At 38.5% G+C, this 26,221-nt stretch overlaps 1 protein-coding gene across 2 annotated transcripts; it reads left to right on the top strand.

Moving 5' to 3' along the window:
- Window positions 1–171: 171 nt before the first annotated feature.
- On the top strand, window positions 172–26,220 carry LOC104879230 (E3 ubiquitin-protein ligase IPI1). Of its 2 annotated transcripts, none has more exons than XM_059736775.1 (6): window positions 172–2,218; window positions 8,382–8,527; window positions 15,572–15,630; window positions 24,989–25,014; window positions 25,119–25,350; window positions 25,688–26,220. In XM_059736775.1, the coding sequence occupies exons 1-6, from the start codon at window positions 2,035–2,037 to the stop codon at window positions 25,929–25,931; spliced, it is 891 nt and encodes a 296-aa protein (XP_059592758.1). In that variant the 5' UTR covers window positions 172–2,034; the 3' UTR covers window positions 25,932–26,220. The 2 variants fall into 2 exon arrangements, with proteins under 2 accessions (XP_059592758.1, XP_019075628.1); XM_019220083.2 differs by having other exon boundaries at window positions 15,569–15,630.
- The last annotated feature ends 1 nt before the right edge of the window (window position 26,221 follows it).

The following is a 26,221-nucleotide window of genomic DNA, read 5'->3' as shown; positions in this document are numbered from 1 at the left end:
AGTACTTTTTTTTGGGTACACGTAACTTTCTTTATTTTTAAAAATAAAAACTTCTATATGAAAAGTAAAAATTTTAATATAAAGAGTATAGAATTAGCTTGTATCTTTAAAAATATTTTAAAATTTTTTTAAATTAATACCTTAATTTTTAATCAAGTTTTAAAATATAAGTTCATCCATCTTTTTGTCTTGTCTTAAGAAGCATTTTTTTATAATGTATTGGAGCTTGGAATTTAGTTTGTGTCATAGTACCTAAGTTCGACGACCTTTTTACTGTATGGTGCTCGAGTTTGACTATCATTTATATATTACTTTAGAGAATAGTTTTAGATTTTTTTGCTTAGGGTCAGTGTTGTGTGATGTCTGCCATAACTATGTGATAGGTTGCTAGAGGAATAGTTTGATAGGTAGTAGCCAAGTCGATTATACGAATTTATAGGACTTAAATATCCAATATTTACATTTCTAATAAAGTCTTAAGATCCTAATTTTTATTATCACATTTGGTTTGTAATTTGTAATTGGGTTTTCACTTGTTGGTGATGTTTGACTTGTTATGACTTTGTATTTATTGCTTTTATTTATTTGTAAAGGATGACGTGTATATTTCGATCTTCCTTCATTGTGCTCGTGCTTATAGTTTTAGTTAAAACTATAATTTTTTATTTGCTTCTCAAAAATTATGTCAATTATTGAGCAGTTATTCTTAATAACTAAATTCACGTAGAGCACCCTCACACAGCAATGCACTGGTTCAAAACCTATAAAAAGATTAGCAATACTAAAACATGTTATTTGATGATAAAGTTCAAGCTCGAAGTATGGTAAAAGGTTAAAAAAATATAAGGTCTTGGCAATGGTTTGCTTATATCTTTCATGTAAAAACACGATATCAAGTATATATGTATTGATTCTAGTAAAAAGTTTACCATTATTGGAATCCATTGTCAATGATTACAAGATTCTAACTTACACATTAATTGTAGATACATTTTGGTTTTGGATTACTCATTGAATCGTGACCCTGATCACTTAATATAAGCTTTGCCTTAAATTAATAGGATAAATTGGTTAAATGGGGTTTCTTAACACAATTTTGACGACAACTATAATCAATTGGCTTTAAGATGAGATGGTTAAAGTTCAAATCGATAATTAATATCAAAGTTAGGTTTATAGGTTTGGTCATGATGGGGGCCATTGATGTTGCTCTTGAGATTGATGCTGCTCTTAAGCTTGATGATGAGTTGCCCAAACGATGCTGCTCTTATTTTTACATTTATATTATAAAAAAAATAATAATATTATTTTTATCAATAATGTATGTATATAATTATACTACAATGAATAATATCAAAGACACACTAAATTCACAAACTTAAAAGTAGAAAATAGGTATTTAATTCATTAATGCAGGTGGCAAATTAATAATTATTGACATAAATTCTGGGGATAACCCATTAAAAGGCATAAAATCACTGTGGAATTACAAATCTAACCTCCCACTCTTATTTTATGCTTTTTAATCGGTTACCCCTGCATTCTATCTTTTTAATCATAAAGACAAGGAGAGAATTGTAAAATCATAATGTGTGAATAGGATTTGATGAGGCTACTTGGTTACTCTATTGGGTGAGAACGGACATTAAGGTGAGTTCCGCATTCCACGCAGCGCAACCCACGGAACCGAAGAAGTAGCCACTAATCAGAACATGACACGCAAGAGAAGTGGCCACGTGGCTACCAGAGATGAGGGTGTCAGGGTAGTAAGGTGGAGTGGAGCGTAGGAGATCGAGAGCCAGTACGAATCCCTCCCAGGCCGTTTCTAAATCTGAAGCTTTTGCCGGTATTAGCTATGGCAAACGCCAACGAGGAGAGAAAGGAGGTGAGATTCTGGGGCGCATTGAAGATGTTGGCTGTATTAATACTCGTTGTCTTTACTCATAACCGCCTACCCACTACACTGATCGAAGTTGGGAGCTTTTCTAGAGTTGAGATTAAGAAGAAGAAGCAAAGAAAGCAACAACTGTTCCAATGGCCCAACAACCCACCGGAAATGCCTCACTGGCCGCCACCGCCAATACCCACAACAATGAGAGCAATAACAACGGTAACAGCGTCAACAACGTGGTCATATGCACCATTTGCATCGACCCAGTCATCGAGAACGGGCCCCGAGCCGTGGTTCGGCTTGGCTGCGGGCATCGGTTCCATCTGGGTGAGTAACCGCCGTTTTTCTGTGTGTCAAAGCCTGTTTTGTATCCATTTTTGTTTATTATTTATTTATTTTTATATCTGCCGGCTGGTTTTGGCTGCAAGAAATCAAAAGGGAAGCAAAAGCTTAGTTGAAATTTGAATTGGGATTTTTTGTTTTATTTTAGCTTGGTTTATTTATTTATTTTTTAGAGACATTGATGCTGATTTTTTTTTATTAGAGAATGAAGATATGGAGGGGGTGCAATGGTGGTTTCTTGTGTTCTGGTTGGGTGTTTTTGAGTTGTTTGAGAGGAAATGACTGTTCTGAAAGTGGCTGCAATGGTGGTCTGTAAGGAATTATGATCTCAGTTTGTGTGTTATTGTGGACCCTCGAACTTCAACTAGTTCTTGAGGTGGGTCCCAAAAACAAAAAATTGGGTTCACTCTGGTGGATGACAATGACATCTGGCAATGGCCGTGGTCCCATTCTCAGGCTTGCAGCCACCTGGATGGTTGCTTGTAGTTGCTAAGGAATGGTTCACTGTATGTTTATTTTTTATTAAATAAAAGTATGTATAAATATATATAGAAAAAAAAAATGCCAAGTTAATGTGCTGTATACTGGAAGTATACAAATGAGTAACAAAAACGGGCTATTTTAATTACAACCCTATTTTAAGACTTAGAGCACAACCAATTTATAAATATAACAAAGACATGGACCTCTCTGATCATCACCAAGAAGAAATCCTTGGGACCACAAATATAGATTAGTAATTAGGGAATCCTTAAGAGCTTGAATAGTGCATTGCTTCCCTTCAAAGGTTCCCCGGTTTCATTCCTTCCAAGGAGTTGTTCTCCAAACCTTCATTCTCTTCTTGCCCACAAAGCTACCATGCCAACCCATTAACAAATACTTAATAGGAAAAGGGAGAACCCACAAGATGCCAAAAAAAAAAAAAAGAGGAGAAAGTGCCATAACTCTCTAACTATTCCATAGTGGATGAGAAGATGATCTACCGATTCATTTGCATCTTTGCACATACAACAAAAACCTACCAAAACCCATCATCTCCTCTTAAGTTGGTCCATAGTTGGGATCTGTCCCCAAGTTGCTTCCCGTGCAAAAAAACTCACTTTGGTAGGTGCCCAAGATCCCTATCCTATCTTTGAGGGGAAAGTCACTTCACCATTCGCTTCAATGCAACAAAGAAAAACCTCACAGAAAATAACTCACTCTTGCTAGCCTTCTAAATCATTTTATCCTCCCATCTCTAATTCTGCCAAACTCATCAAGTTTTCGAATAAAATTTGGACAACATCCATCTCTGAATCATGAAAATTTCTTGAGAAGCATGGGTTCCAAGTGACCATTCCTCCTTCTACCTCCCAAACATCTTCCACCCATGCCTCCTTAGAAGCTCCTAAGGTGAATAAAGAAGGAAAAGAGTCCTTTAAAGGTATATCATCACACCACATGTCATGTCAAAATTTGACTTTCTCCGTTGCCAACCTCAACAATGAAAAGATGTTTAGAAGTCATTGAGGACTTGGAATTGCGAGATCTCCCTTTGTAGGGGGGTTCATTCACATGGAGGGATGGCTTGAACAATTAATTTCAGTCAAGATTGGATAGATTCTTAGTCTCCGAGGATCGAGAATGTTATTTTAGTGGGGTTGTTCAGTATCTTCTTCCTAAACTTGTTTCTGACCATTGCCCAATTATGTTAGATGGTGGAGGCTTGAGGAAAGATCCATCCCCATTCAGGTTTGAAAATATGTGGTTAAAGGATAATGGTTTTAAGGATTTGTTGAGAACTTGGTGGTTGGGTTTATATTTGAGAGGGTTCTTTAGTTTCTTTCTATTTGAAAAACTAAAAGCAATTAAGGCTAATATGAAGATTTGGAACAAAAAATGTTTGGGAATGCCTTTGCTAGAAAAAAGTCAACCTTGAACCAGGTGGTGTTTTGGGATTCTGTCAAAGGGAATAGGGATTTGTCCGGTAAATAGGAGAATCTTAGGAAGCAAGCCATGGAGGAGTATAAGAAGTGGGTGTTGATGGAAGAAACCTCTTAGAGGCAAAAATCTAGTGAGTTATGGTTGACAAAAGAAAACAAAAATACTAGTTTTCTCCACAAAATGGCCATTGCCCATAAGAGAGGAAATTCCATGGCGAAGATCAAGATCAATGAGACTTAGTTAACAGAGGAGAGAAAGATCAAAGAAGGGGTGGTTCAGGTCTTCCACTCTTTTTTGTTTGAACCAGGGGAGTGGAGACCCACTTGCGATGAGTTGTCGGTTGAGGTTTAAGGAAGTGAGGATGTAGCGATGTTAGAGGTCTCATTTTCTGAGGAAAAGAGTTTTTGTACTCTCTCGGATCTTAGTGGGGATAAAGCTCCTGGTCCTGATGACTTCTCTATGGCCCTTTGGCAATTCAGTTGGGATTTTTTGAATGAAAAAGTTATGGGATTTCTTAAGGACTTTCATGAACGGGGTGGATTTGTGGAGAGTATTAATGTTTTTTTTTTTGGTGTTAATTCCTATGAAGGGGGTGCTAAGGATCTTAAGGATTTTAGACCTATAAGCTTGGTGGGTAGCCTTTACAAGTTGTTGGCTAAAGTATTAGCTAATAGGGTAAAGGTGGTGGCAGGAAAGGTGGTTTCCAGGTCCCAAAATGCCTTTGTGAAAGGTAGACAAATCCTTGATGCTTCTTTGATTGCTAATGAGGCTATTGATTCTGTGCAAAAAGGCAATAGTGGTGGTATTCTGTGCAAGCTTGATATCGAGAAGGTTTATGACCACGTAATTGGAAATTCCTATTTTGGATGCTAGAAAAAATGAGGTTTGGTGCTAAGTGGACCAGTTAGATTCAGTGGTGTATTTCTACAGTGAGCTTCTTTATCCTTATCAATGGAACATTGTATATGTTTTGCAAAGCTCTCGGAGTTTGAGGCAAGGGGACCCTCTTTCCTCTTACCTTTTTGTGATTGTCATAGAGACCCTTAGTTGTTTGTTGAAGAGAGCTAATGAGGGAGGCTTTTTGTTGAGGTGGCGTTTCAGTGATAGAGGATGAGGGGGAGTAGAAATCTCTCACTTGTTGTTCGTAGATTAGTCTTCTGTGAGCCTTCCCTAGATCAGTTGACTTATTTGAGTTGGTTACTTATGTGACTTGATGCCATGTCAGGATTGAGGGTAAATTTGGAAAAAAGTGAGCTAATTTCAGTAGGGAAAGTGGAGAACGTAGAAGAGTTGGTTGAAGAGTTTGGTTGCAAGCTTAGTGTGTTCCCGTTTTCTTACTTAGGTCTTCCCTTGGGTGCTTGTTTCAAGGATGTGGTAGTTTAGGATGGCGTGGAGGAAAGACTTCGGAAAAGATTATCAATTTGAAAAAAACAGTATATTTCTAAAGGGGGTAGACTTACCTTAATTCAAAACACTCTTTCCAGTATACCTATTTATTTTTTGTCTTTGTTCTGTATTCCAAGGAGAGTTAGACTGAAGTTGGAGCAAATCCAAAGGGGTTTTCTTTAGGGAGGAAGGGTCCTTGAGAGGAAGCCTCATTTAGTAAGATGGTCTATTGTTTGCTATGATAAACGTAAGGGTGGATTAGGAGTGAGGAATTTAGCGTTGCTCAACAAGGCCTTCTTGTGCAAATGGAGTTGGTGTTTTGCAGTGGAGAAGGAGGCCTTTTAGAGACAAGTTATTTGTGGGAAGTATGGGGAAGAAGAGAGTGAGTGGCGTTCAAGTGAAGTGAGAGAAAGGTTTGGAGTAGGCTTGTGGAAAGTTTTCAAAAAAGAATGGGATGTGATGGACGACAACATGACTTTTATTGTGGGGAATGGAAAGAGGGTTAGATTTTGGAAGGACAAATGGCGTGGCAATGCTCCTTTGTGCACGTCTTTTCCCTCCTTATTTGCTATATTCTCGTCCAAGGAGTCTTAAGTGGAAGATGTTTGGAACTATTCTAGAGAGGGAGCTTGGGATTCCTATTTTTCTAAGCGACTCAACGATTGGGAGGTGAATGATATGGAGCGTTTTTTCCAAAGTTTGCAAGGAAGAAGGGTGTGTAGAGATGTGGAAGACTAGGTGGTATGGACAAAGTCAAAGGATGGTAAATTTACTGTCAAATCTCTTTATAAGGCTTTGAAACTGGAAAGATAATGGGATTTTCCTGCAAGTGTAATTTGGAACTCATGGGTGTTGTCGAGGGTGGGCTTCTTTGCTTAGGAGGTTGCTTAGAATAAGGTTTTAATCTTGGATCGGATTTAGAGGAGAGAGTGGCCTTTGGCTAACAATGTTACTTGTGTCTTTTAGAGGAAGAGTCTCTTGATCACATCCTCTCGCATTGTGATATGGCAAAGAGTCTCAGACACTTATTGTTTTCTTTGTTTAGGGTGTTGTGGATGCTTCTGTTATCAGTTAAAGAGATGTTGTTAGGTTGGCATGGTTCTTTTGTGGGTAAGAAGAGGAAAAAAGTGTGGTGGGCTGCTCTCTTGTGCTTTTTTTGGATAGTTTGAAAGGAAAGAAACAACTGGGCGTTTGAAGATGAGGGTCATTTAGTGCAAAGGTGTATTTTTTTTTTTTTTTTTTGTAACCTTTAGGTGTGGGCTAAGGGGTTTTTAGTTTCTGTCCCTTTTTCCCTTATTGATTTTGTAGATTGGTTAAGCTCTGTTTGACGGGTTGCTATTTTTGTCGGTATCTTGCTCTTTTCTGAGGTGTTTTTTTGCGTCCTTTGTATACTTCCTATGTACTTTAGGGCTCTTTTCTGGTTTGCCTTGTTTTAATGTATTGCTTTTTATCCAACAAAAAAATAAATAGAAAACTCCAGTTTACATGATCATAGGCTTTCTCTATGTCTAATTTACACATAATCCCCCCTCTACGGCTCCTCAATCTTGAGTCAATGGCTTTGTTAGTAATAAGGATTGTATCTAAAATTTGTCTTTTTTCCACAAACGCATTCTGCAAATCTGACACCACTTTTCCCATCATTAATTTCAATCTATTAGCCAAGACTTTGGCTAACAGCTTGTACAGACTACCAACAAGGCTAATGGGTCTAAAATCCTTTAAATCTTTAGCTCCACCTTTCTTTGGAATCAGCACCACAAAGGTAGAGTTTAAACTCTTCTCAAAGGTGCCCCTTTCCAAAAACTGTCTAAAAAAGGAATCTTTCACAAACTCCCAACAATCTTGCCAAAAAGCCAAGGAAAAGCCATCAGGACCTGGGGCTTTATCCCTGTTGAGATCCATAAGGGCCACAAAGACCTCCTTCTCCATGAAAGCTTCTTACAGCTTGACAGAATTGTCATTGCTCAACAAATTGAGAAGCAGACAATTTAAATTTGGTCTCCACTCCCCCACTGGTTCTGAAAGTAGTAGCTTGAAGTGATGAACAGTCTTTGTTGGAATCTTCAATTCCTCCATTACCCATTCTCCATTTATCTTAATTCTCCCTATGAGATTTCTTCTGCGCCTAGCATTGGATGTCTTGTAAAATTTTTTTGTATTTTTATCCCCTTCCTTTAGCCAAATCTCCTGGGGCTTTTGCATCCAAGTGGTTTCTTCTAGAACAGCCCAGTCATTAAACTCTTCTACTGCCAATTTTCTAGCAGCTATTTCATTTGAAGATAGATGGCCTTCCCTCTCTTTGGCATCTCATTGTATATGTTTATACAAGCTCAAGCTATTTTCCAATGCAGTAAAGGGCATTCCCTAATTGAAGCAATACGGCTGGGAAGGTTACAATTGCTGTTTTGATCTTAGGAATGTCCCAAAAGCCTTTTTATGATTCAAAACAGGAAAGGATGGAACATGCTTAGGTTTTTAGATGGAACTTTTCTTCTTGGAGAAGACAACCATTAGCATTTTCTAGTTGACTGTGTTTCCTGTGTTTTTACAATGTTCATTTACATGGTTACTGAATATCAATTAATCTGTTACCAATAATTCTAATGAATGTTGGTGCTGAGTTTTTCCCTTCTTTTGCCCCTTGGTTTCCGGATTCTCAATCTGACATCTCCGGTGCTGGAAACTGCAAATACCAGTCTACCTCTTTGGAGGGACTGCAGGATGTTTGATATCAGATATATTGGGTGTTTTGAGCTTCTTGTGTTTTCTTAATTTTTGTATTTTATATTTCGTTTTAGTTTATTTTATTTTAATTTTCTCTCTACCATTTTTTCAGATTGCATTGGTTCTGAATTTAATGCAAGGGGTATCATGAGATGCCCTAATTGCAGAGTAATTGAAGTTGGTGAATGGCGGTTTTCAAATGGCCAGTGTACCCAAAATAGAACCAATGAGAATCAGGCTCAGTTTTTGGTTGAAGCGGTAAAAGCATGCATTTTTATTTTGTTCTCATATTTTTGTTTCCTTTTAGTTGAATTAGTTTCTTGTGGCATTAGAAGTTTGGATCTATTATCATAACACCTCTATCTCTCTTTAATGATATTATGGTTTTACTTTCTTATTTTGATATTTTTATAAAAGTTCATTCATAATGAATTTTATTTTGTTCGTTATTCTAATATGTGTATGTATGGACACTCACGTTTTTGTGTTACATAAATCTAAGGTGTGTGTTCACATGTGTGTGTACGCCTGGACATTGATACATAAGGATTGCATACATCTAATGTGTGTGTTTGTGCGCATGTTTGCATTTGCATGCCCTTGTGTTTACACGTACTTGTTTGTATAAACATAAACACACAAACGTGGGTTGTGCATGAAATGGGATGTGCCCCATTTATCTAGATGTTAGTCTTTGCATGAAAAACAAGCGGATAATTTTTTGCTTATAAAATTGTTCAAGGTCAATTATCTATGCCAAGAATCAATTTTAAGTTCTTTCATCTTGAAGCTTTCACAAAATGGTGTATATAATTTTGAAGAATACCCAATGAAGTTGTAGCCTTTCATTTACAAATATTTCTTTTGGGTTGAAAACTATGGTTGAAGGTCCATGCCCTACTGCAAGTAAGGAGGGGAACGGAGACGGAAGAGGAATCTACCATTAGTTGAAGAGCCCTTAAATGTAACAAACACAACACATGGGGAAGATATCACAGCCTACTTGGGAAAAGAGCCTTGAACTTCGAAGGAAATGAAACTTGAGATTGCTTACAAAGAAATGGATCATGAATAGATCAAAATATTAGAATTGATGAGCTTTATTTTGTGTAAGAGTGTTATATTGAAGTATGTGGTATTCCTATATGTTTTATTGTTTGTCTTTTTGTAGGTTTAGTTAGTAAGGACTAATTTATGTTAGGATATTTCATTTTCATACATAAATATTATGCTAAAAGTGTTCATCATACCTCTTCTTAATTTGTTTCAATAGATAATATTTTCTATATTGCTTTCTTTTTCCTATTTTTTTTTTCTATTTTCCAATTTAGTATTAAAGTACTAAAAATACTTCTATTACAATCCTTATATCATATAGTTTTACTTTCTTTTATGTGTTTTTATATCAATGCTTTGATGCCTATATAATTAAACTCATTGGATAATCTTCACCCAATCAATTGTGTTCAGGTCCAATACAATTAACTTCTTGTGAAGCCTATATGTGCTCATTTTCTACTTTTTATTCCTTCACTTCTTATGTGTTAGAGCACTCAAGATTGGTGAACATCCCTTAAAGTTTTTAAGGGTAGGAACCACTTTAAGGGTAGGTACCCTAAATGTTAAAACAATCAACCAAGGTAAGTATCCTTACTAAAGATCTCTAGAAACTCAGCTTCTTTCTTGGCCAAACTGATAGCCTCCCAATTAACTGATTCACCTAGAAGAAAATACCATGTTTGCAAAGAGTATGCACCTTCCTTGTCTATGAGCAAGCCAATATAGATCTCTACTTCTCAAAGAAGCTAATAGACAATAATGAAAGAATCTCTTAATTCCTTTCTAATGTATTTAAGACGCGAGCAATTCTTTCAAGTAATCGTGGGGTAATAGGATTTTTAGAATGATTATGAAAAAGATAATTGTGTTATAATTGCTCAAAGCTTTAATTTTTGGAATCTTTATTACATGTTGACTTTCCTTCTTTAGTTTTAAACAACCTTTTCAGGTTTAAAAATTACTTCTTTTTTTAGTGGGCTTTAGAATCACTTATTGACTTCAAATGTTTATCTTTGATAAAATTATAAATGCTGGAAAAAAATATGATAATATTGATCGATAGGAGTTTTTGTAGTGGCTTTATGGACTCTCTTTCCGGCAAGCTAAAGAATATGCTGAGCTTTTTTCCAAATTCTTCTGAGTTTGAAAAAGATATCAACAATGAGGGGAAAAAAAATCATCTATTGCAAAACTTGCCAAGCATGTTTCCTTCTAACTATATTGCAAACCAATTTTGTGATTGACTAAGAATCACTTTTCAAATTTGTGATTTTGTGAGAAAATAAAAATCAGTGATTAGGATGCAAATTTTATTATCACAAAGATCCAATTGGATCTTTGTCCATGTCTCCCCTTTTGTCTATGTCCTTCCTTTTACCTTTGAGATTGAAATAGAAGACTAGGTCAGGTTTCTATTCTTTCAATCTTCAGAGCATCAAAAACCTCAGTGAAGAAAAAAGTAGGAACGACCAAGCATACAATCAGAAAACAAATTGTATAAAAGGGAAAAATTTAGAAAGGCTAAACCTATCATGCTCTAAACTCAAACAACAATGAAGTCTAGAAACAAAGAGTAGTTTTTCTCTTGCAATCTCCTCTAAACAAGAAGACAAATTTGAGGACGTGATATATAATGGTCATCTTTGAATGGTCAAGACCTTCAAAAGTCCTACTTATCTCTTTCCATATATCTTAAAATAAACATAAAGTAGCATGCTCCACATATTCTTGCATTTTTTGCCTATAAGGCCACCATGCCAACCAAGTATAAGCTCTTTTAATCCTTCTAAGGACCTTACTAACCCTAAGAAGGGAGGAAAAAAAATACCACAACTTGGTAGCCTACTTATAGCGAATGAGGATGTGATTAACTTTTTCTTTCTTTTGTTTCCATAAGTTATATATATATATATATTTTGATAAATAATTGAGTGTGTTAAGTAGTGCTAAAGCGCACAAAAGTACATGTGTTGTATACAATGAGTGCCAAAAGGCAAAATAGTAAAAAGGGGAAACAAAAAAAAAAATACTCCCTCCCTCAACAATGGCCCAACCAATCTATGAAGTCAACTGAAGGCATAGAGCCTCCACCTATGTACATCATAACCCAAAGAAATAGGTTGTTAAGGAAATTGCTTTGGAGTCTTTGGTCTAACATTTCCTTACTTTCAAAACATTTTTTGTTTATTTCCTTTCAAATAGTCCAAAAAAATACATAATGAAGTCGCTCTCCAGGCCTTAATGCGTCTTCTACCTATGAAAGAGTTGTACCATCCTAGTAGAACCTCCCTAACTAAAGCAAAGCCAACCCATTGAATACCGAAAATAGAATACACCATCATAATATCCTTCACTTGTCACAATGAAGGAGAATGTGATCAATGGATTTTGACTCCTCTTTCCACAAGCAATAATGGTTCATAAGGAATCATTTGTTGGTCATGAGTTGGTTATAAGGAAGATTTTTCCTTGTTATATCTCCTACAAAAAGAAACACATCTTTAAAGGACCAACTTAAGCCAAAATTTTCTTAGAAAAGAAGTAAGATTGCTGGAGCCTAAAAACATAAAATGACCTCATAAAGAAAAGACCATCCTTTAAGGCTTTGTCCAATGGTGGAGAAAGCTACGGTAAAGACTCCACGTAGACTAGCTCTTAATTCGAAAAGTTGCTTCTAAACCTAGGTGATCAATTAAGATTCTCCCTTCCTTCTATAAGGAAAGAAATTGAGTTAATACCCACTTTAGCACATGTTCATAATTAAGGACTCATGAATTGTGGATCATATTTGTTTCTCTATATTCATTGTTATTGTTGTTTTTGTGTACTATAACTTATATTTTGTGATATGTAATCTCCTTGGTATGTATATATTAAACATTCATTTTCAGTGAAAACATAACAACCGTTTTATCCAAAGGCTATTGCTTATATGGTATTAGAGTAAGATTTGTTGCTAAAGGTTTTCATCGATGTCCTGGAATTGATTTTCACACAACCTTCAAGGAAGATTATCTAGTGATGTTTTATGGCTCAAGCTCAACTACTAGGTTTTATTAACTCACAATTTCCTTTTTATACATATAAGCTCAAAATGGTAATCCATGGCCTATGATAGGCACATAGCATAGTATCAAGAATTGAGTTGATTTCTTCTCCACTTTGGCTTTGTCAATTCCATGTTTGGTACCCTCGTTTTATTTACTCATGTGGCATTTTTATTGTTTATGGGCTTGCATATGTTCATGATGTTTTGGTGATAGGGAATATGCCATCATTGCTCAATAGTTGATTAAAGCATTGTCAACAAGATTTTTCTGTGAAGGATCTTGGTGACTTGCACTCTTTTCTTGGTGTAGATGTTGTTCTAATTGACAATGGTTGCTTTTTATGCTAACATAAATATGTTTAAAACTAATTGGAGAAAATTAAATTGTTAGGTGCCAAGATAACCTCTACTCTTCTCTCCACTGTGATTCCTTTGCAACTCCATGATGGGACAACTTTTGTGGACCCCACCTTTCATTGAAGTTTCATTGGTGCTCTTTAATTTTTGTCTCGCACAAGGCCTCATGTCTCATATGTAGTCAACAAGTTGTCCCAATTTATGCGCAAGCTAATAGTTGCTCGTTACATAACCATTATGAGGGTGCTACACTGTCTATGGGGCAGCTTGTTTCATGGCTTGCTTTTACACAAGAACACTCCTCTCCAGCTCCATGCCTTCTTTGAGGTTGATTAGGCAAGAAATAGGAATGATCACACCTTAGCTAATGCCTACATCATCTGCTTGGGTATGAGTGCAAATCTAATTTCTTGGTGTTCTCTTAAACAAATAATTGCTGCATGTTCCTCTATTGAAGCAGAGTATTGAATGGTTGCTTCCATTGCCGCCAAGCTTAATTGGGTTCAAAATTTTCTTCTATTGGCACCTCCAACATTATACCACAACAATGTCGGTGCCTCCTATCTTTCTGCCAATCTGATATTTCATTCATAAAATGAAACACATAGCAATTGGTTTTCATTTTGTGAAGGATCAAGTCCCTAAGGGTAGTTTTAAGTGTTTCCCATATTTTCACTATGGACTAACTTGCTGATGCATACTGAGGCCCTCTCACAACATCAATTTCTTCAGCTATGGCTGCATATGAGGAAAGAAATTGAATCAACCAACAATTCTAAGATAACCTCATAATCAAGGAATTGCAAATTGTGGATCACATCTACTTCTTCATATTCATGGTTATTGACTTTGTGTACTATGACTTACCTTTTGTGATTAATCTCCTTGTTGTGTATATTATACATTTTGTATCAACGAAAAGACCATCACCATTTTATCCAAAGGCTATTGTTTATACCTTCCACCCACAAGTTCACAACATAAGCCCCTTCACCCATGCTGTTCATGTCAAAACTTAGTTATTTGCCTATTCCCTATCTTAATACTTGTTCTAGCAAGAAATCCTTCCCAACCTTCATTAATGGCTTTCCAAAGATCCATCCCAAAATCTCACTTTCTGCGCTAGAAAACAAATTCCCTTTCCCCTCCTCAAACTTGCCTATAATGATTTCTCCATAATTACCCTCCACAATCACTTCCCTAGCAAAAATATATTAAAGGTTTGAACATAATTTGTGTCAAAACTTCTTTTGGTCATTATGGGTCTTCAAACAATTATTGAACAATCTAATAGATTAAATTTGGTTGCAATTTGAAGTGGGCATCTCAAATATAAAGTGGTTTTGAAGGTGTGTGTGAATTGCACGTTGGATCATAAGAGCGTTTCACCTTTAAATGTATGTTTCTAGTCCCCTTAAGTCTCAAGGATGAGCCTTAGAGTAAACTTCAAAAGGCTTTAAAAACTATGGTGTTGAAGTTCCATAAAATCTTTCTCTGTTTTAAAGTGAGCAGAAAAGAATGATGTGTACTTGAATATTTGGTCATTGCTATTTGTATATCTACTTTCATCGTTCACTTTGCTTTGTAACTTATTTTGAGACTATTGTCACATGAGAAAGGTTGGAATTTTCCCAAACACAAAATTCATGAAAAATGTTAACCTATCAGGTGTTGGAGAGTTTTTTTTTGGAATACTGCATTGCGAGTGTGAATGAAATCTTTGGAATTTGTATCTCATCACAATCTTTTAGTTTAGGAAAGTTGGAGACTTAATTGATTTATATTTGGTTTATAGTTATAGTAAGAGGATTTGAGTTAATTAGATTAAGAAATGAGTAAACTTTTTGTTTATATTTTTTTCTTAGTTTGTGGTTTCCTTTGTAAGCCATCAAAATGATGATTTCTAATAATCTAAGCTATTTAGATTTTTAAATTCCTTTTCATGGAATAAATCATGTTAACTAGAATTTCACTTGCATAATTTTTTCATTGCTCGCCTTGTTCTGGAAGCAAACTTGTCTTAGACTAAGCCTTTTCTTTTCCTCTTTTTCGTCGTAGCTTTTGTGTTGTTCTTGCCTCTCTTATTTCCCCCTACAATGGGGTCAGTCTTTCATATCCAATAGCCTTTTTCTCAAAATCTCTTGTCAGTGAAACTCACCATTTAAAAATGTGTTGTACTATTGCTAGGGAGACTTGCCACTATCAACTAACGGAACCAGAGGATTTCATATCTGTCTTCTACTTGAGGTTGAACTCAGTGGCCACTAGACTTTTAGAACTAGCATCCACTTGCGACTTGTTTAGGGAAAGAAGGGGGTTTAGAGAAAATGAATGTTTGGACTTTATAGGCCTGCTTATCAGCCCTTAGGGGTTTCATTTTTGCCAAAGAGGCTATGGCCCATAAAGGCCCCTTTCTTTAGGCCAGAGCTTGTTATTGCTCTTTAATTCCATGTTGTTAACCACTACTAGCAAAATCTGTTTCAGAAGCAACTTAAACAGAGCAAAACAGTTAACTTTTAGAGTCTAATCCACGCATATCTGTTAAATCCCCAGTAGCACTGTGTTAACCTGAGTTGGAAACATGGAACATGGTTGGTGTGTTTCATTGGAGTGTTTAAGATTAGCAAGTGAGGGATTTGACACATCTCCATGCTCCTAATCTTCCTTATACCTCCTCTTGGTTGCATTATGCGCTTGATTGCAACTTTTTGATTTATGTAATCCATAGATATTCAAGGTTATTTACATGTTCTTTTAAATTATATCAATGAATATTGTGATTGGTTTCTTAAACCATCTTTCTTATTTCTCTTATATATTGTGTTATTTTTCAGCAGCCAGTAGCAGTTCTTCCTTGGTGTCCTATTCTTGGACTTTTCACTCATGGACCTTATGAGTAAGCATGATTTCTTTCTAGACAGATCTTCTACTCTGATTCATGAAGCTGATTAGTGGACTTTAAATTTTTGAATAAAAAATATGTAAAATAATCCTATATATATATATATATATATATTCAATGGTGCTATTTTAGTAAAAAAAAAAAAATGCATAGACGATTATGAGAGAAAGAAAATAGAGATGACAGTAAATGTAAGTTAAGAAACCAAAATTTTCATTTTGTGAATTCAATCAAGTTACAATTGATTAATATACATGTACTCTTTGAAATAATATTATAAAAAATGGAAAGCTAAATAACCATATTTTATGAATTAGTTTATAATTGATCCAACATTTAATGGCTTATAATTATTTTTTTTTGATAAGTAAGCATATAATATATTGAAAAGAGGCCAAAAAGCCACACGCATACAGGGAGTATACAAACTAGCTAGAGCCTCAAAAAAACACAGAGAAAACAAAAAACAACAAAAAGCCCACCAGCCCTTATATGGCGGCTATCCACTCCAAGGATCCTATAAGAGACAACGACCTCTCTCCACTATACATTCTCGCCCATCCCCATAACATACAGACAAAAGAATTTTTTAATTTCTGTATATCTAACACCCCCCCCCCCCCCCCCCTAAAAGCAAGCCTATTTCTTTCTTTCCAAAGAGTCCAAAAGATGTACAACGGTATAGACTTCCATATCTTTTTCCTTTTTTTCCCTACAAAAGGGCCCCTCTAGCTTAATAGGACCTCCTTTACAGTTTCTGGAAAGACCCACTTAACACCAACCAAAGCACATATCATATCCCACAGGACTCTTGCCACTATACAATGTATGAGTATGTGATTTACAGTTTCCTCTTCACATCCACACAAGAAGCACCGATTAGGGAGATGCCACCCTCTTCTCTGGAGCCTATCAAGCGTGAGCACCTTGCCCCAAGTAGCTTCCCAAGCAAAAAACAAAATTTTTGTTTGAACTTTATCCACCCAAATGTTGTTCTTCGGAAAATTGTTAGCCATAGAATTTACCACCAAGTTATAGGCTTCTTTAACTTTAAACTTTCCGTTTTTCCTCCCTTTCCAAAAAACAGCATCCTCTTCTAAAGTAGGATTGAACCCCCTCAATGTATGAAGCAAATTCCCTACCAAATCCAACTCCCAATCATTAAATCTCCTCACAAATCTTACATCCCAATCACCTTGGCCCACATTCTGGTCCCACATATCCTCTACTGTAACATTCCTATGAGCAGCCATCCCATATAGATGAGGAAACCTTTGGGACAGCACTGTACATCCGCACCAAAGATCATTCCAGAATCTGATTCTGGTACCATTCCCCATCCTAAAAGCCATATTCTCCCAACACCAATCCTTTTCCTTCATAATTTCCTTCCAAACCCCTACTCCAAAAGTCCCATTAGTCTTTTTGGTCATCCAACCAAACCCCTCTTGCCCATATTTCGCCACAAGTACTTGTCTCCACAAATTTTCCTTTTCACAAGCAAACCTCCAAATCCATTTCCCCAACAAAGCTTTATTTAACGGGACTAGCTTCCTTAAGCCAAGCCCCCCCTTTTCCTTCTCCGTACACACAATCTTCCAATTAACAATGTGCACTTTCCTTTCTAAATTTCCTCCTCCCCAAAGAAAATCCCTTTGCAATTTTTCTAATCTTCGCGCGACCAACTTGGGCATACAGAAAAGAGACATTTGGTACAAAGGTATGCTAGCCATCGTACTCTTAATGAGAATAAGTCTCCCACCTTTGGAAATATATTGCCGTTTCCAGTGCGCTAGTCTTCTTCTCATCTTCTCCTCCACCCCATCCCACACGGCTGCACTCTTGTTACGGGCCCCCAATGGCAGCCCCAAATACACAGAGGGCATAGAGCCCACTTTGCAGCCCAGTTCCGCTGCCATCTCCTCCATCTCTTCCACCTCGCCAACTGGGATTAATTCACTTTTCTCCAAATTAATCCTTAATCCTGACACGGCTTCAAACCAGAACAGAATCCAACTGAGATAAGTTAGATACTCCTTCCTAGCTTCACAAAAAACTATAGTATCATCCGCAAAGAGCAGGTGGGAAACATGCACTGGCTGCCTTCCTCCTCCTCGGATCCTATACCCTGACAAAAAGCCCCCTTCAACAGCCCTTCTGATTAGATTGCTCAGCACCTCCATTCCCATCACAAAGAGATAGGGAGAGAGGAGATCTCCTTGCCTCAACCCCTTAGAACTTGGAAAGAAACCGGCCGACACTCCATTCACCAACACCGAAAATTTGGCTGTGGAGATACAACTCCACATCCATCCCAGCCACCTTGAACCGAACCCCATCTTTCTCATGACTTTCATCAGAAACGGCCAATTTAGGCTGTCGTAGGCTTTCTCTATGTCCAGCTTACAAATGAGACCTCTCTCTCCCCTTTTTTGCCATGCATCAATTGCTTCATTTGCAATTAATGAGGCATCAAGGATCTGCCTCCCCATAACAAAAGCATTCTGATCAGTGGATACTACTCTCCCTATCACTTTTTTCAGTCTATTGGCTAAGACCTTGGCCAATAGTTTGTACAGCCCCCCCAAGAGACTGATTGGCCTGAATTCCCCAAGGTCCTCAGCCCCCCCCTTCTTGGGTATCAAGACCAAAAATGTACTGTTCATGCTCTTGATGAAGGCACTTTGCTCATAGAACTCTTTAAACATCTCCAAAACCTCTTCTTTCACTATAACCCAGCATCTTTGCCAAAAGGCCATAGTAAAGCCATCCGGTCCTGGGGCTTTGTCCCCATTCATCTCCATCAGGGCACTATGAATTTCCTCTTCAGAGAAAGGTTGTTCCAAGTTCTCTGCCTCTTGCTGATTTAGTTGCTCTAACTGCAGCCTTGCTATGTCCGCCTTCCAATCTGAATTTTCCGTAAGTAAATGCTGAAAGGCATTGGCCACCCCTTCTCTCACATCCTTTTCCTCAGTCAGCCACACCCCACCTATCTTAATTCTGTCCACATGATTGAATCTACGATGTGCAGCCACCATACGATGGAAGTATCCTGTATTGTTGTCCCCTTCCCTCAGCCATAACTCCCTGGAATGCTGCCTCCAATGAGTTTCCTCCAAAGAGACCCACTTAGCATAACTATCCTTTGCTTCCTTTTTTGATTCTGTTTCCTCCTCTGATAGTCTTCTCTCACATCCCACCCTGTCCCAGTGATCCACAAGCTGCAGGGCAGCAGCTTTATTGTCTTCCAATCTCCCAAACACTTCCCTATTCCACTCTTTAAGCTTCTGTTTCACTACTTTCAATTTTGTAACCAACCTAAAGCTAGCACTTCCTCTCACCTCTATTCCCTGCCACCAGCTATGGATTAGCTCTTGAAACCCATCTACTTTAAGCCACATGTTTTCGAATCTGAACGGGGAAGGACCGCGTCTCACAGTACCACCCTCCAGCACTACCGGGAAGTGGTCTGAAGCTGGCCTGGGCAGTCTTTTTTGAATCACACTGCTAAATTGATCCATCCAACTTGGGGTAACCAAAAATCTATCCAACCTGGCCCAATAACGATTATTTGGCCCCCCACTCCACGTATAATCACCTCCTTGCAACGGGAGATCAATCAGGCCTAACTCATCTATAACCTGAGCAAATTTCCTCATTGCTGCAGAAATTCTCCCTTGCCTATTCCTCTCATTCTGAGAGCGAATGACGTTAAAGTCTCCCCCTACACACCAGGGCTCTTCCCATAGCCCTCTGATAGCCCCTATCTCATCCCACATACAGTCCCTTTCATTTTTGGTGAACGGACCATACACCCCCGTGAATACCCAGACAGCCCCATCTTCCACCTTCCTAAACCGGCAAGAAATAGTGAATTGCCCCTCCTCCCAATCCAACAGCTCCAGCAACCTTTTATCCCAGCAGACCAGAATACCTCCTGCCGTACCCGAAGCATCCACAGCCCTCCAGTCTAAGAATCTTCCCACTCCTATGCTTCTAACCACCTACTCGGACATCAGATTAATTTTCGTTTCCTGGATGCAAAGTAAGTCTACTTTCTGACTTCTCACAACAGCTTTAATTATTTTCCTCCTAGAGCAATCATTTGCTCCCCTCACATTCCAACATAAGATCTTAATCTTCATTAACTTCTATAAGCTGGCACCCTCTATCCTGAGAAGAACTTCTCTGCTTGCTCCCTCCCTCGTAGTTTATTGAGCATTCAAGCCTTTTCAGTTCCCTTTCAAACTTTGTCTTCTCTAAAACACCTCTACTGTATATCTTTTCTCTTCTCTTTCTGATTTTTGCCAGGAAATTCACGATTTCCTTCTCCAATCCTTCTATCGGGAAGCCTAAAAACTGGCTAAATTTGGCCAGATTGCACTCCTCCCATCCATTCTCCCTTTCCTCTCTAGCTTCTTGAGACACTGTCAGCATTGACCCTTTCTCCCACTCCTTGTCATTATCATTCACAGTGATGTTTTCGGCCAATTCCCATCTCCCACCACCATTCACGACAGGTTTGATTGTATTCAGCGGGATTTCATTTTGAATCACCTCACATGCCACCCCAGAATGATCGTAAAACTCCCCCTCCGGAGTCCGATCAAAAGAGTGAGAAGAAGAAGACGGGTACCCCGAGTCCCTACCCCCCCTTTGAATGAGAACAGACCCATACCTCAATTCCTCTGCAATTAACGCCCAATCGGTCACTGAGTGGGACGGAACCATTTGCTGCTTCCATGCGTCTTCCTTCTCTCTTATTTTGAGAAATTCATCTTCTCTATTTCTTCCCTCACTGAAATCCCCCCGCTTCCAGATGGAGCCCCTCTCTGGCTTCCCTTTTCTGCTCTCAGGCTGTAACGGGCTTAACTGATCCCCCTCCCCTCCATTGCTCCTAAACAGACCTGGGCTCTCACCAACCCCAATCCACCAATCTGACTTTGAATAGGACGGCCCAATCCCAAGCCCAGCCTCCTCAGACACCACTCCTTTTAATTTTAACCCTTTTAATGGGCTCGGGCCCTTTTTCTCCCCCCTTTGGGCCTTAGGATATAACGTCCTACCTGAAGATGGGCCTGGGTGGAGAAGCCTATCCACCTGATCCAACTCCGCAGAAACCCGGGCCCCATACCCTGCTCCGACCCGCTCGCCAGTCCCCTCTCCAACTACCCCTCTGACCTGCTCATCTGTCCCATCAGCAGTCCGCAGCAGCGCCTCGGGCCTAGCGCTTCTCTCTTCTCCTACGCGCTGGGTAGCGCGTGTCATAGCGTCACCCCTGACCTCCTCTCTGTAGATTCCCTTCAAGCTACTTCCAGAGATCGACTTCCTCATCTCCGGCCTCACTTCCCACCATAGGTATAGTGAGTAGCAAACCTCCTCCACCACTATATCTACCCTGCTCGGCAAGCCTCCATTCTTCCTCTTAACAAGGATTCGAGCCCCTTCCAGGTCCACCATCTTCTCCGTCAGGGGATCCATGGCTACAAACCCTCCACATTTGTCCCCCACTTTCCGCAAAATGGACGGATCCCATAACGAAACTGGAAGTCCTAAAATCTTTACCCACACTTCCTTCCTGCTCCCACCTTCGTCTTCGCACCCACACCTAGGTCGCCATCGTTCCAGCCCTAACTGGACGGCTCCCACCCGCCTGCTTCCATAGGCAAGGACACGCTCGGCTTCACCCACATGCTGAAATTCCAAAAGGACTCTACCCGTTTCCATCCTTGCCAGCCCTAAATTACCCTGCAACCCCCATGTCCTCGCCATTAACCAACCGAACCTCTCCATATCCATGCCATTTGCTAAGCTAGGGCTCCAGCTGCCTACGAGACAATACTCCAGTTTGCGCAGATTGCCCCTGATTTCCTCTTCTCTCACTTCCACTTTTACCACTTCACCCCCCCTGCCCTCCGACCCCTTCACCATTTCTACAAACGACTTATTCATACTTGTTTCCACCATTGCCCTTTCCTCCTGTTTTTTCTCTTTGACGCCATTATTTCCTGCCACCTTCTGTAGCATCTCCACCATAAGATTCCACCCCCCTCCCTCACCTCTGCCTTTCGGGATGAAAATATTATACCTCTCTTCTCCTTATCAACCACCCCCAATCTAATAAACATACCTGCTTTATTCTCATCCCGCACCAGAGAATAGACTCTCCCATTTTCCCTCCAACCCCTTTCCCATTTTCCCTTATCCTCTGCCTTAATACACTGCTTCAGGCTATCCAGGAGAGCTTCTACGCTCCGCGGCCCCAAACGGACCCAAGATGAAACCCCTCCCTTACTCTCTTCAATAACAACCTGGAATCTGCCCTGTTTCTCCTCCACCCCGATCTCGAAGAACTTTGACTCCACCCCAAATCTCCCCTCTTTCCTTTTTTTCCTACCTCGCTTTTCTTCTCGAAAACCACCCTCGTCGTCCTCGCTCTCTCTCATGAAATTAGGGTGTATTTTGGATTTGTTTTAATGGCTTATAATTATTTGAAATCTGATTGGATAACTTTTGGCCAATTATTGCATAGTTGAATAAGTTAGTTCAAGTTGGAGGCTTCGATCTGTATTTTCAATGGTATTTAGTCTTTTTGGTTAGTCATATATATATATTTTTTTTCATGTAAAAAACAATACAAGACAAAATTGTTGAAAATGATGAAGGAATAGCATGAATTGTCATGTTTGATTAGTTATGATAGTAAAGGGTATTGTGGTTTTATTCACAGAAGAAGAAAACATGAACAAGGTTGGACTATTTCCTGTTGTTGATTGAGGATTAGCATAGTCTCATGGAGTGTTAGTAGATTCAATTATGCTACATGAAGAGGGATGGTAAGCTATTTTTCAAGGTCCTACAGATATGGTTTATCTTCAAGAGATAAGCTGAAAAAGAGATGTTAGTGGCATTGATGTGGGGTGGTTCTTGGACTGGATTGCTCTAGCTACAAGAGGTTTAGCTGGGAGTTTGTTGGTGGTCTGGGAAAGAGGGTGTTGGAAATTTTGGAGATGAAGACAGGTGCCTTTTCAATTGAGCAATGTTATCTGTCCCCATCAATACTCTCTTCACCCCCACCTATATATATATATATATATATATATATATATATATATTTCAAATAAAATGTAAATGTGAAAGGGCAAAAATGTCTTCATCATTTTCTTCCCCACCCCCACCTCGATCCTAACCTACCCACCCAAAACCCTAACCCTACCTCCCTTTTCTCTCTTTTTTTCTTTTCCTTCCTTTTCTTCCTTTCCTTCTGTTCCCCTTCATCTTCTTCTACATTTTTTTTATATGAAGTAAAAAAATAAAAAAAGGAAAAAAAAACCAGAGGGTATGGGTGTGGCGGTCCATAGTGATTGGCGGTAGTGCCTAGACATGTAGTAGTCGGTGGTGACTGTTGTGCAGTCAAGTGTTGCCACCGATCATGCCAGACTGCCATGGCTGCACCTGGTTTTTCAATTTTTTTAATCTGAAGAAAAAAAAGAAAAAAAAAACACCAGAGGATGCAGATCAATCATTCATCTATTGAGCATGAACGAGCAATTGTTCTTCCCACTTCCATTGTGATTGTGAATGATCAATCAGTTTGGATTGATTGTTCATGGTCAGGATGGGAGTGAGAAGAAAAGGTTGATTGTTTGCGCTCAGTAGCTGAATGATTAATCATTATTGTGTTTTGATGTGAATTTTAGTCTAAAAATTAATCTGGAAAAAGGTGATATAATTCCTATGGGTCCTATGGAGTAAGTAGAGGATTTGGCATCAGAATTCAGGTGCAAAGTGGGTCAATTTCTATCAATCTATTTCAGGATGGTGCTAATTCTTTCTTCAAACTGAACTCAATTTGAGATTCAATAGAGAAATATTTTCCAAAAAGGCTTCCCTGTTGGAAAAAGCAGTAATTTTTCAGATGGAATATTAAGGATCATCAAGGGTACCTTCTCCAGATTCCTAATGCACTTCATGTCCTTTTTTATCTGGCCCTAGTCTCTGTTCAAGTCAGGTTAGAAAAGCTTCAAAAAGTCCTTTTTATTTTTTTATTTTTATGGGTTGGGGTACAGGATTGTGCAAATAGCAGGAGTGTTGAAGTTGACGTCCTGTGAATGTCAATTCCAAGCAGGAAGAGAACCCTTTTTTTTTTCTTCTGTGTTCCCAGTGGAGTTAGGTGAAAAAGATAGAAGATATCACTGAGCTAAAGAGTTGTGCATACACTTGTGTTACGAGTTTGGGGTAGTTGTGTATGATCTTTAAAAATTTTCATCATTTGATCTTTATTGAGTTTATGGTGTGTTCTGTGTTTCTCTGACTTACTGCAAATCTTTTATCCTGAAACTATGGTAACTTTGTCTTTATGGTTTCTGCAATGTTTATCAATCATTATAATTCAATATTTTTTGTTGGAGGTATTTTTTTGTTCCCTTTCTTTAATTATTGAACAATTTATAGGGCATTCACAAACTTTGATGATTTCACACAAGGATTTTCACAATCTTTTACAGTATGTGAGGAGTGAGGACCTTAAGTTTAATGTTCTTGGAGGAATACAATTTAGAATGACACTCTTTTGTAAGGTCGGTTTTTTATGGATAAAAATAGACAACTATTTTTCTAAACTATCAGAAATTACAAGAAAGAAAACTTTTCTCTATTCAGAATAATAATATTTTGCAATTACATAATGACTTGCATTAAAGAAACAATGACTATGATGATCCAGGCTCAATTCTATTTCTTATCAAAAGAATACCCTTAAATAAAAAAAGAACAGATTAGTTTTTATTAGACAACTTTAATTGTCTGTTGTATCATGCTTTTGACAGCTTTCACATAATCTTGAACCACCTCGCACCCCCACCATTGCCTGCCTTCCCATGTGGTTCATTAATGGTGGAGTGGGATTATTAGAGTTACTACAAAGGGAGCTATTTAGTTCAATCCACTCTCCATGATTAGAAGCATATTAAGGCATGATGCAGGTTATAACATGAAACATCCAAGCTTCGTCAACTCCATTTGGGGAGTGTGAACCTATGAACATTAATTTTGTAGCTTTTCAAATTTGTATGGGACGTGCAATCATATTTGGCTGTTGGGGCCACAAAAGTGGAGGTAGAGGCTCTTTCATTGAATTTCATGGCTTATGAACTGTATGGAATTTTGATCTTTGTCTCTTTTCTCTTAGTTAAAATAAAATTGACAAGATGAGAAAAGGTCAGGAGGAAAACTACTGTCCAAGTCTTGAAATGGTTCAAAGCATCTTTATTATGATAATGCGAATCGAGCAATCAGATGCCAATTCTTTTAGTGTTTTCCTTTATCTTACTTGATGTTTTAAATCTTGCAGGGTATGGGGATTGCCATCTCATGGATGTAATGTCTTTCTTTCTTTGTTGTTGTTGTTGTTCTTTTCCTTTTTTGTTTTTTAATCCTAGTTGGTACAGTAAATATAACTGAAAAGTGAATCATATTTACAGATGGCCCTACTTTCAGCCATCAATGGAATCTCCTTCCTCCGCCCAGCAATGCTCCTGCCCAAGGCCTCCCTGCCAGTTTGCACTATGGCAATTGGGGTACCTTCTCTCCAACAAGTGAGAATTCTAGCAGGGCCAATCCGACTGTTCCCTCCATGATGGGATTGTCTTGGGTTGCTTCTGGCGGAGTACCAAGTCTGCAATCAGTCACTCAGCCAGTTGTTCTCGACCATGGGTAAGTTCTGACAAATTCAATATACTCCAGAAAATACTGCAACCTCCAATGTGTTTTTCTAATGACTTCCCTGATCTTCCATGAGCTTTAGGCCTCCTAAATGATTCAGAATCTTTGCCCTGGTAAAAAAAATTAATTAAAAATATAGTAGTGAATTTCTCTAAGTTCCATGACTAATTTTATAGCACCCCTTTCATATCTTCAAGTCAGATAGGGGAAGGCTGTGATAGTATGAGAAGCCTCCATTTGTTTCTCATAACCTGCAATATCTATTTTTGTCTTCAGTGTTATTCCACTGTGGTAATATTACTTACTTGCATATGCCTCATCATTTTAGGTCTGGTGCTTTTGGCCCTTTGCCCTCTTCGATTGGTTCACCTGTGGTGTATACAGCATCACCACCTGCTCAGCCTGCTGACTTTTACATGGTTCCTCCTTCAGGCTCAGGCTTGCTGGGCCAGATTCCCCGGCAAGCAGTTCCAAGTCCAGTCATCCATAACCGCATGTTGGGACTTGACAGAAGAATAATTTCTCAATATATCACAAACAGCAGAGATCCAGTTTGGTGGGTAGCTGATTAAGCTTCTGCTGTGTATGGTCATGGCAGCTGTGGGTGAACTGGCAGTCCCTAGTATTGGGCAAAAAGGTTTTCGTGCCAGTAATCTGAATCAATCTAAGGCACTGGTTGCTCTTCAATCACATGCAGATCCTTAGAATTTGACTTTATAAACTTGAGTTCCCATTGTACACTCCTAGATACTAGGTTGACTTGTATATTTTCTTTTTGTGCTGATTAACATCACTGTATGTATATATATTTTTTTGTACAAAACTGAATCAAATCAATTGAGCATCGTTTCTCAAAATCAAT

This window comes from Vitis vinifera, chromosome 5, assembly GCF_030704535.1.
Source record: "Vitis vinifera cultivar Pinot Noir 40024 chromosome 5, ASM3070453v1".
Lineage (NCBI taxonomy): Eukaryota > Viridiplantae > Streptophyta > Magnoliopsida > Vitales > Vitaceae > Vitis > Vitis vinifera.
This window is presented reverse-complemented; position numbering and strand designations above follow the sequence as displayed.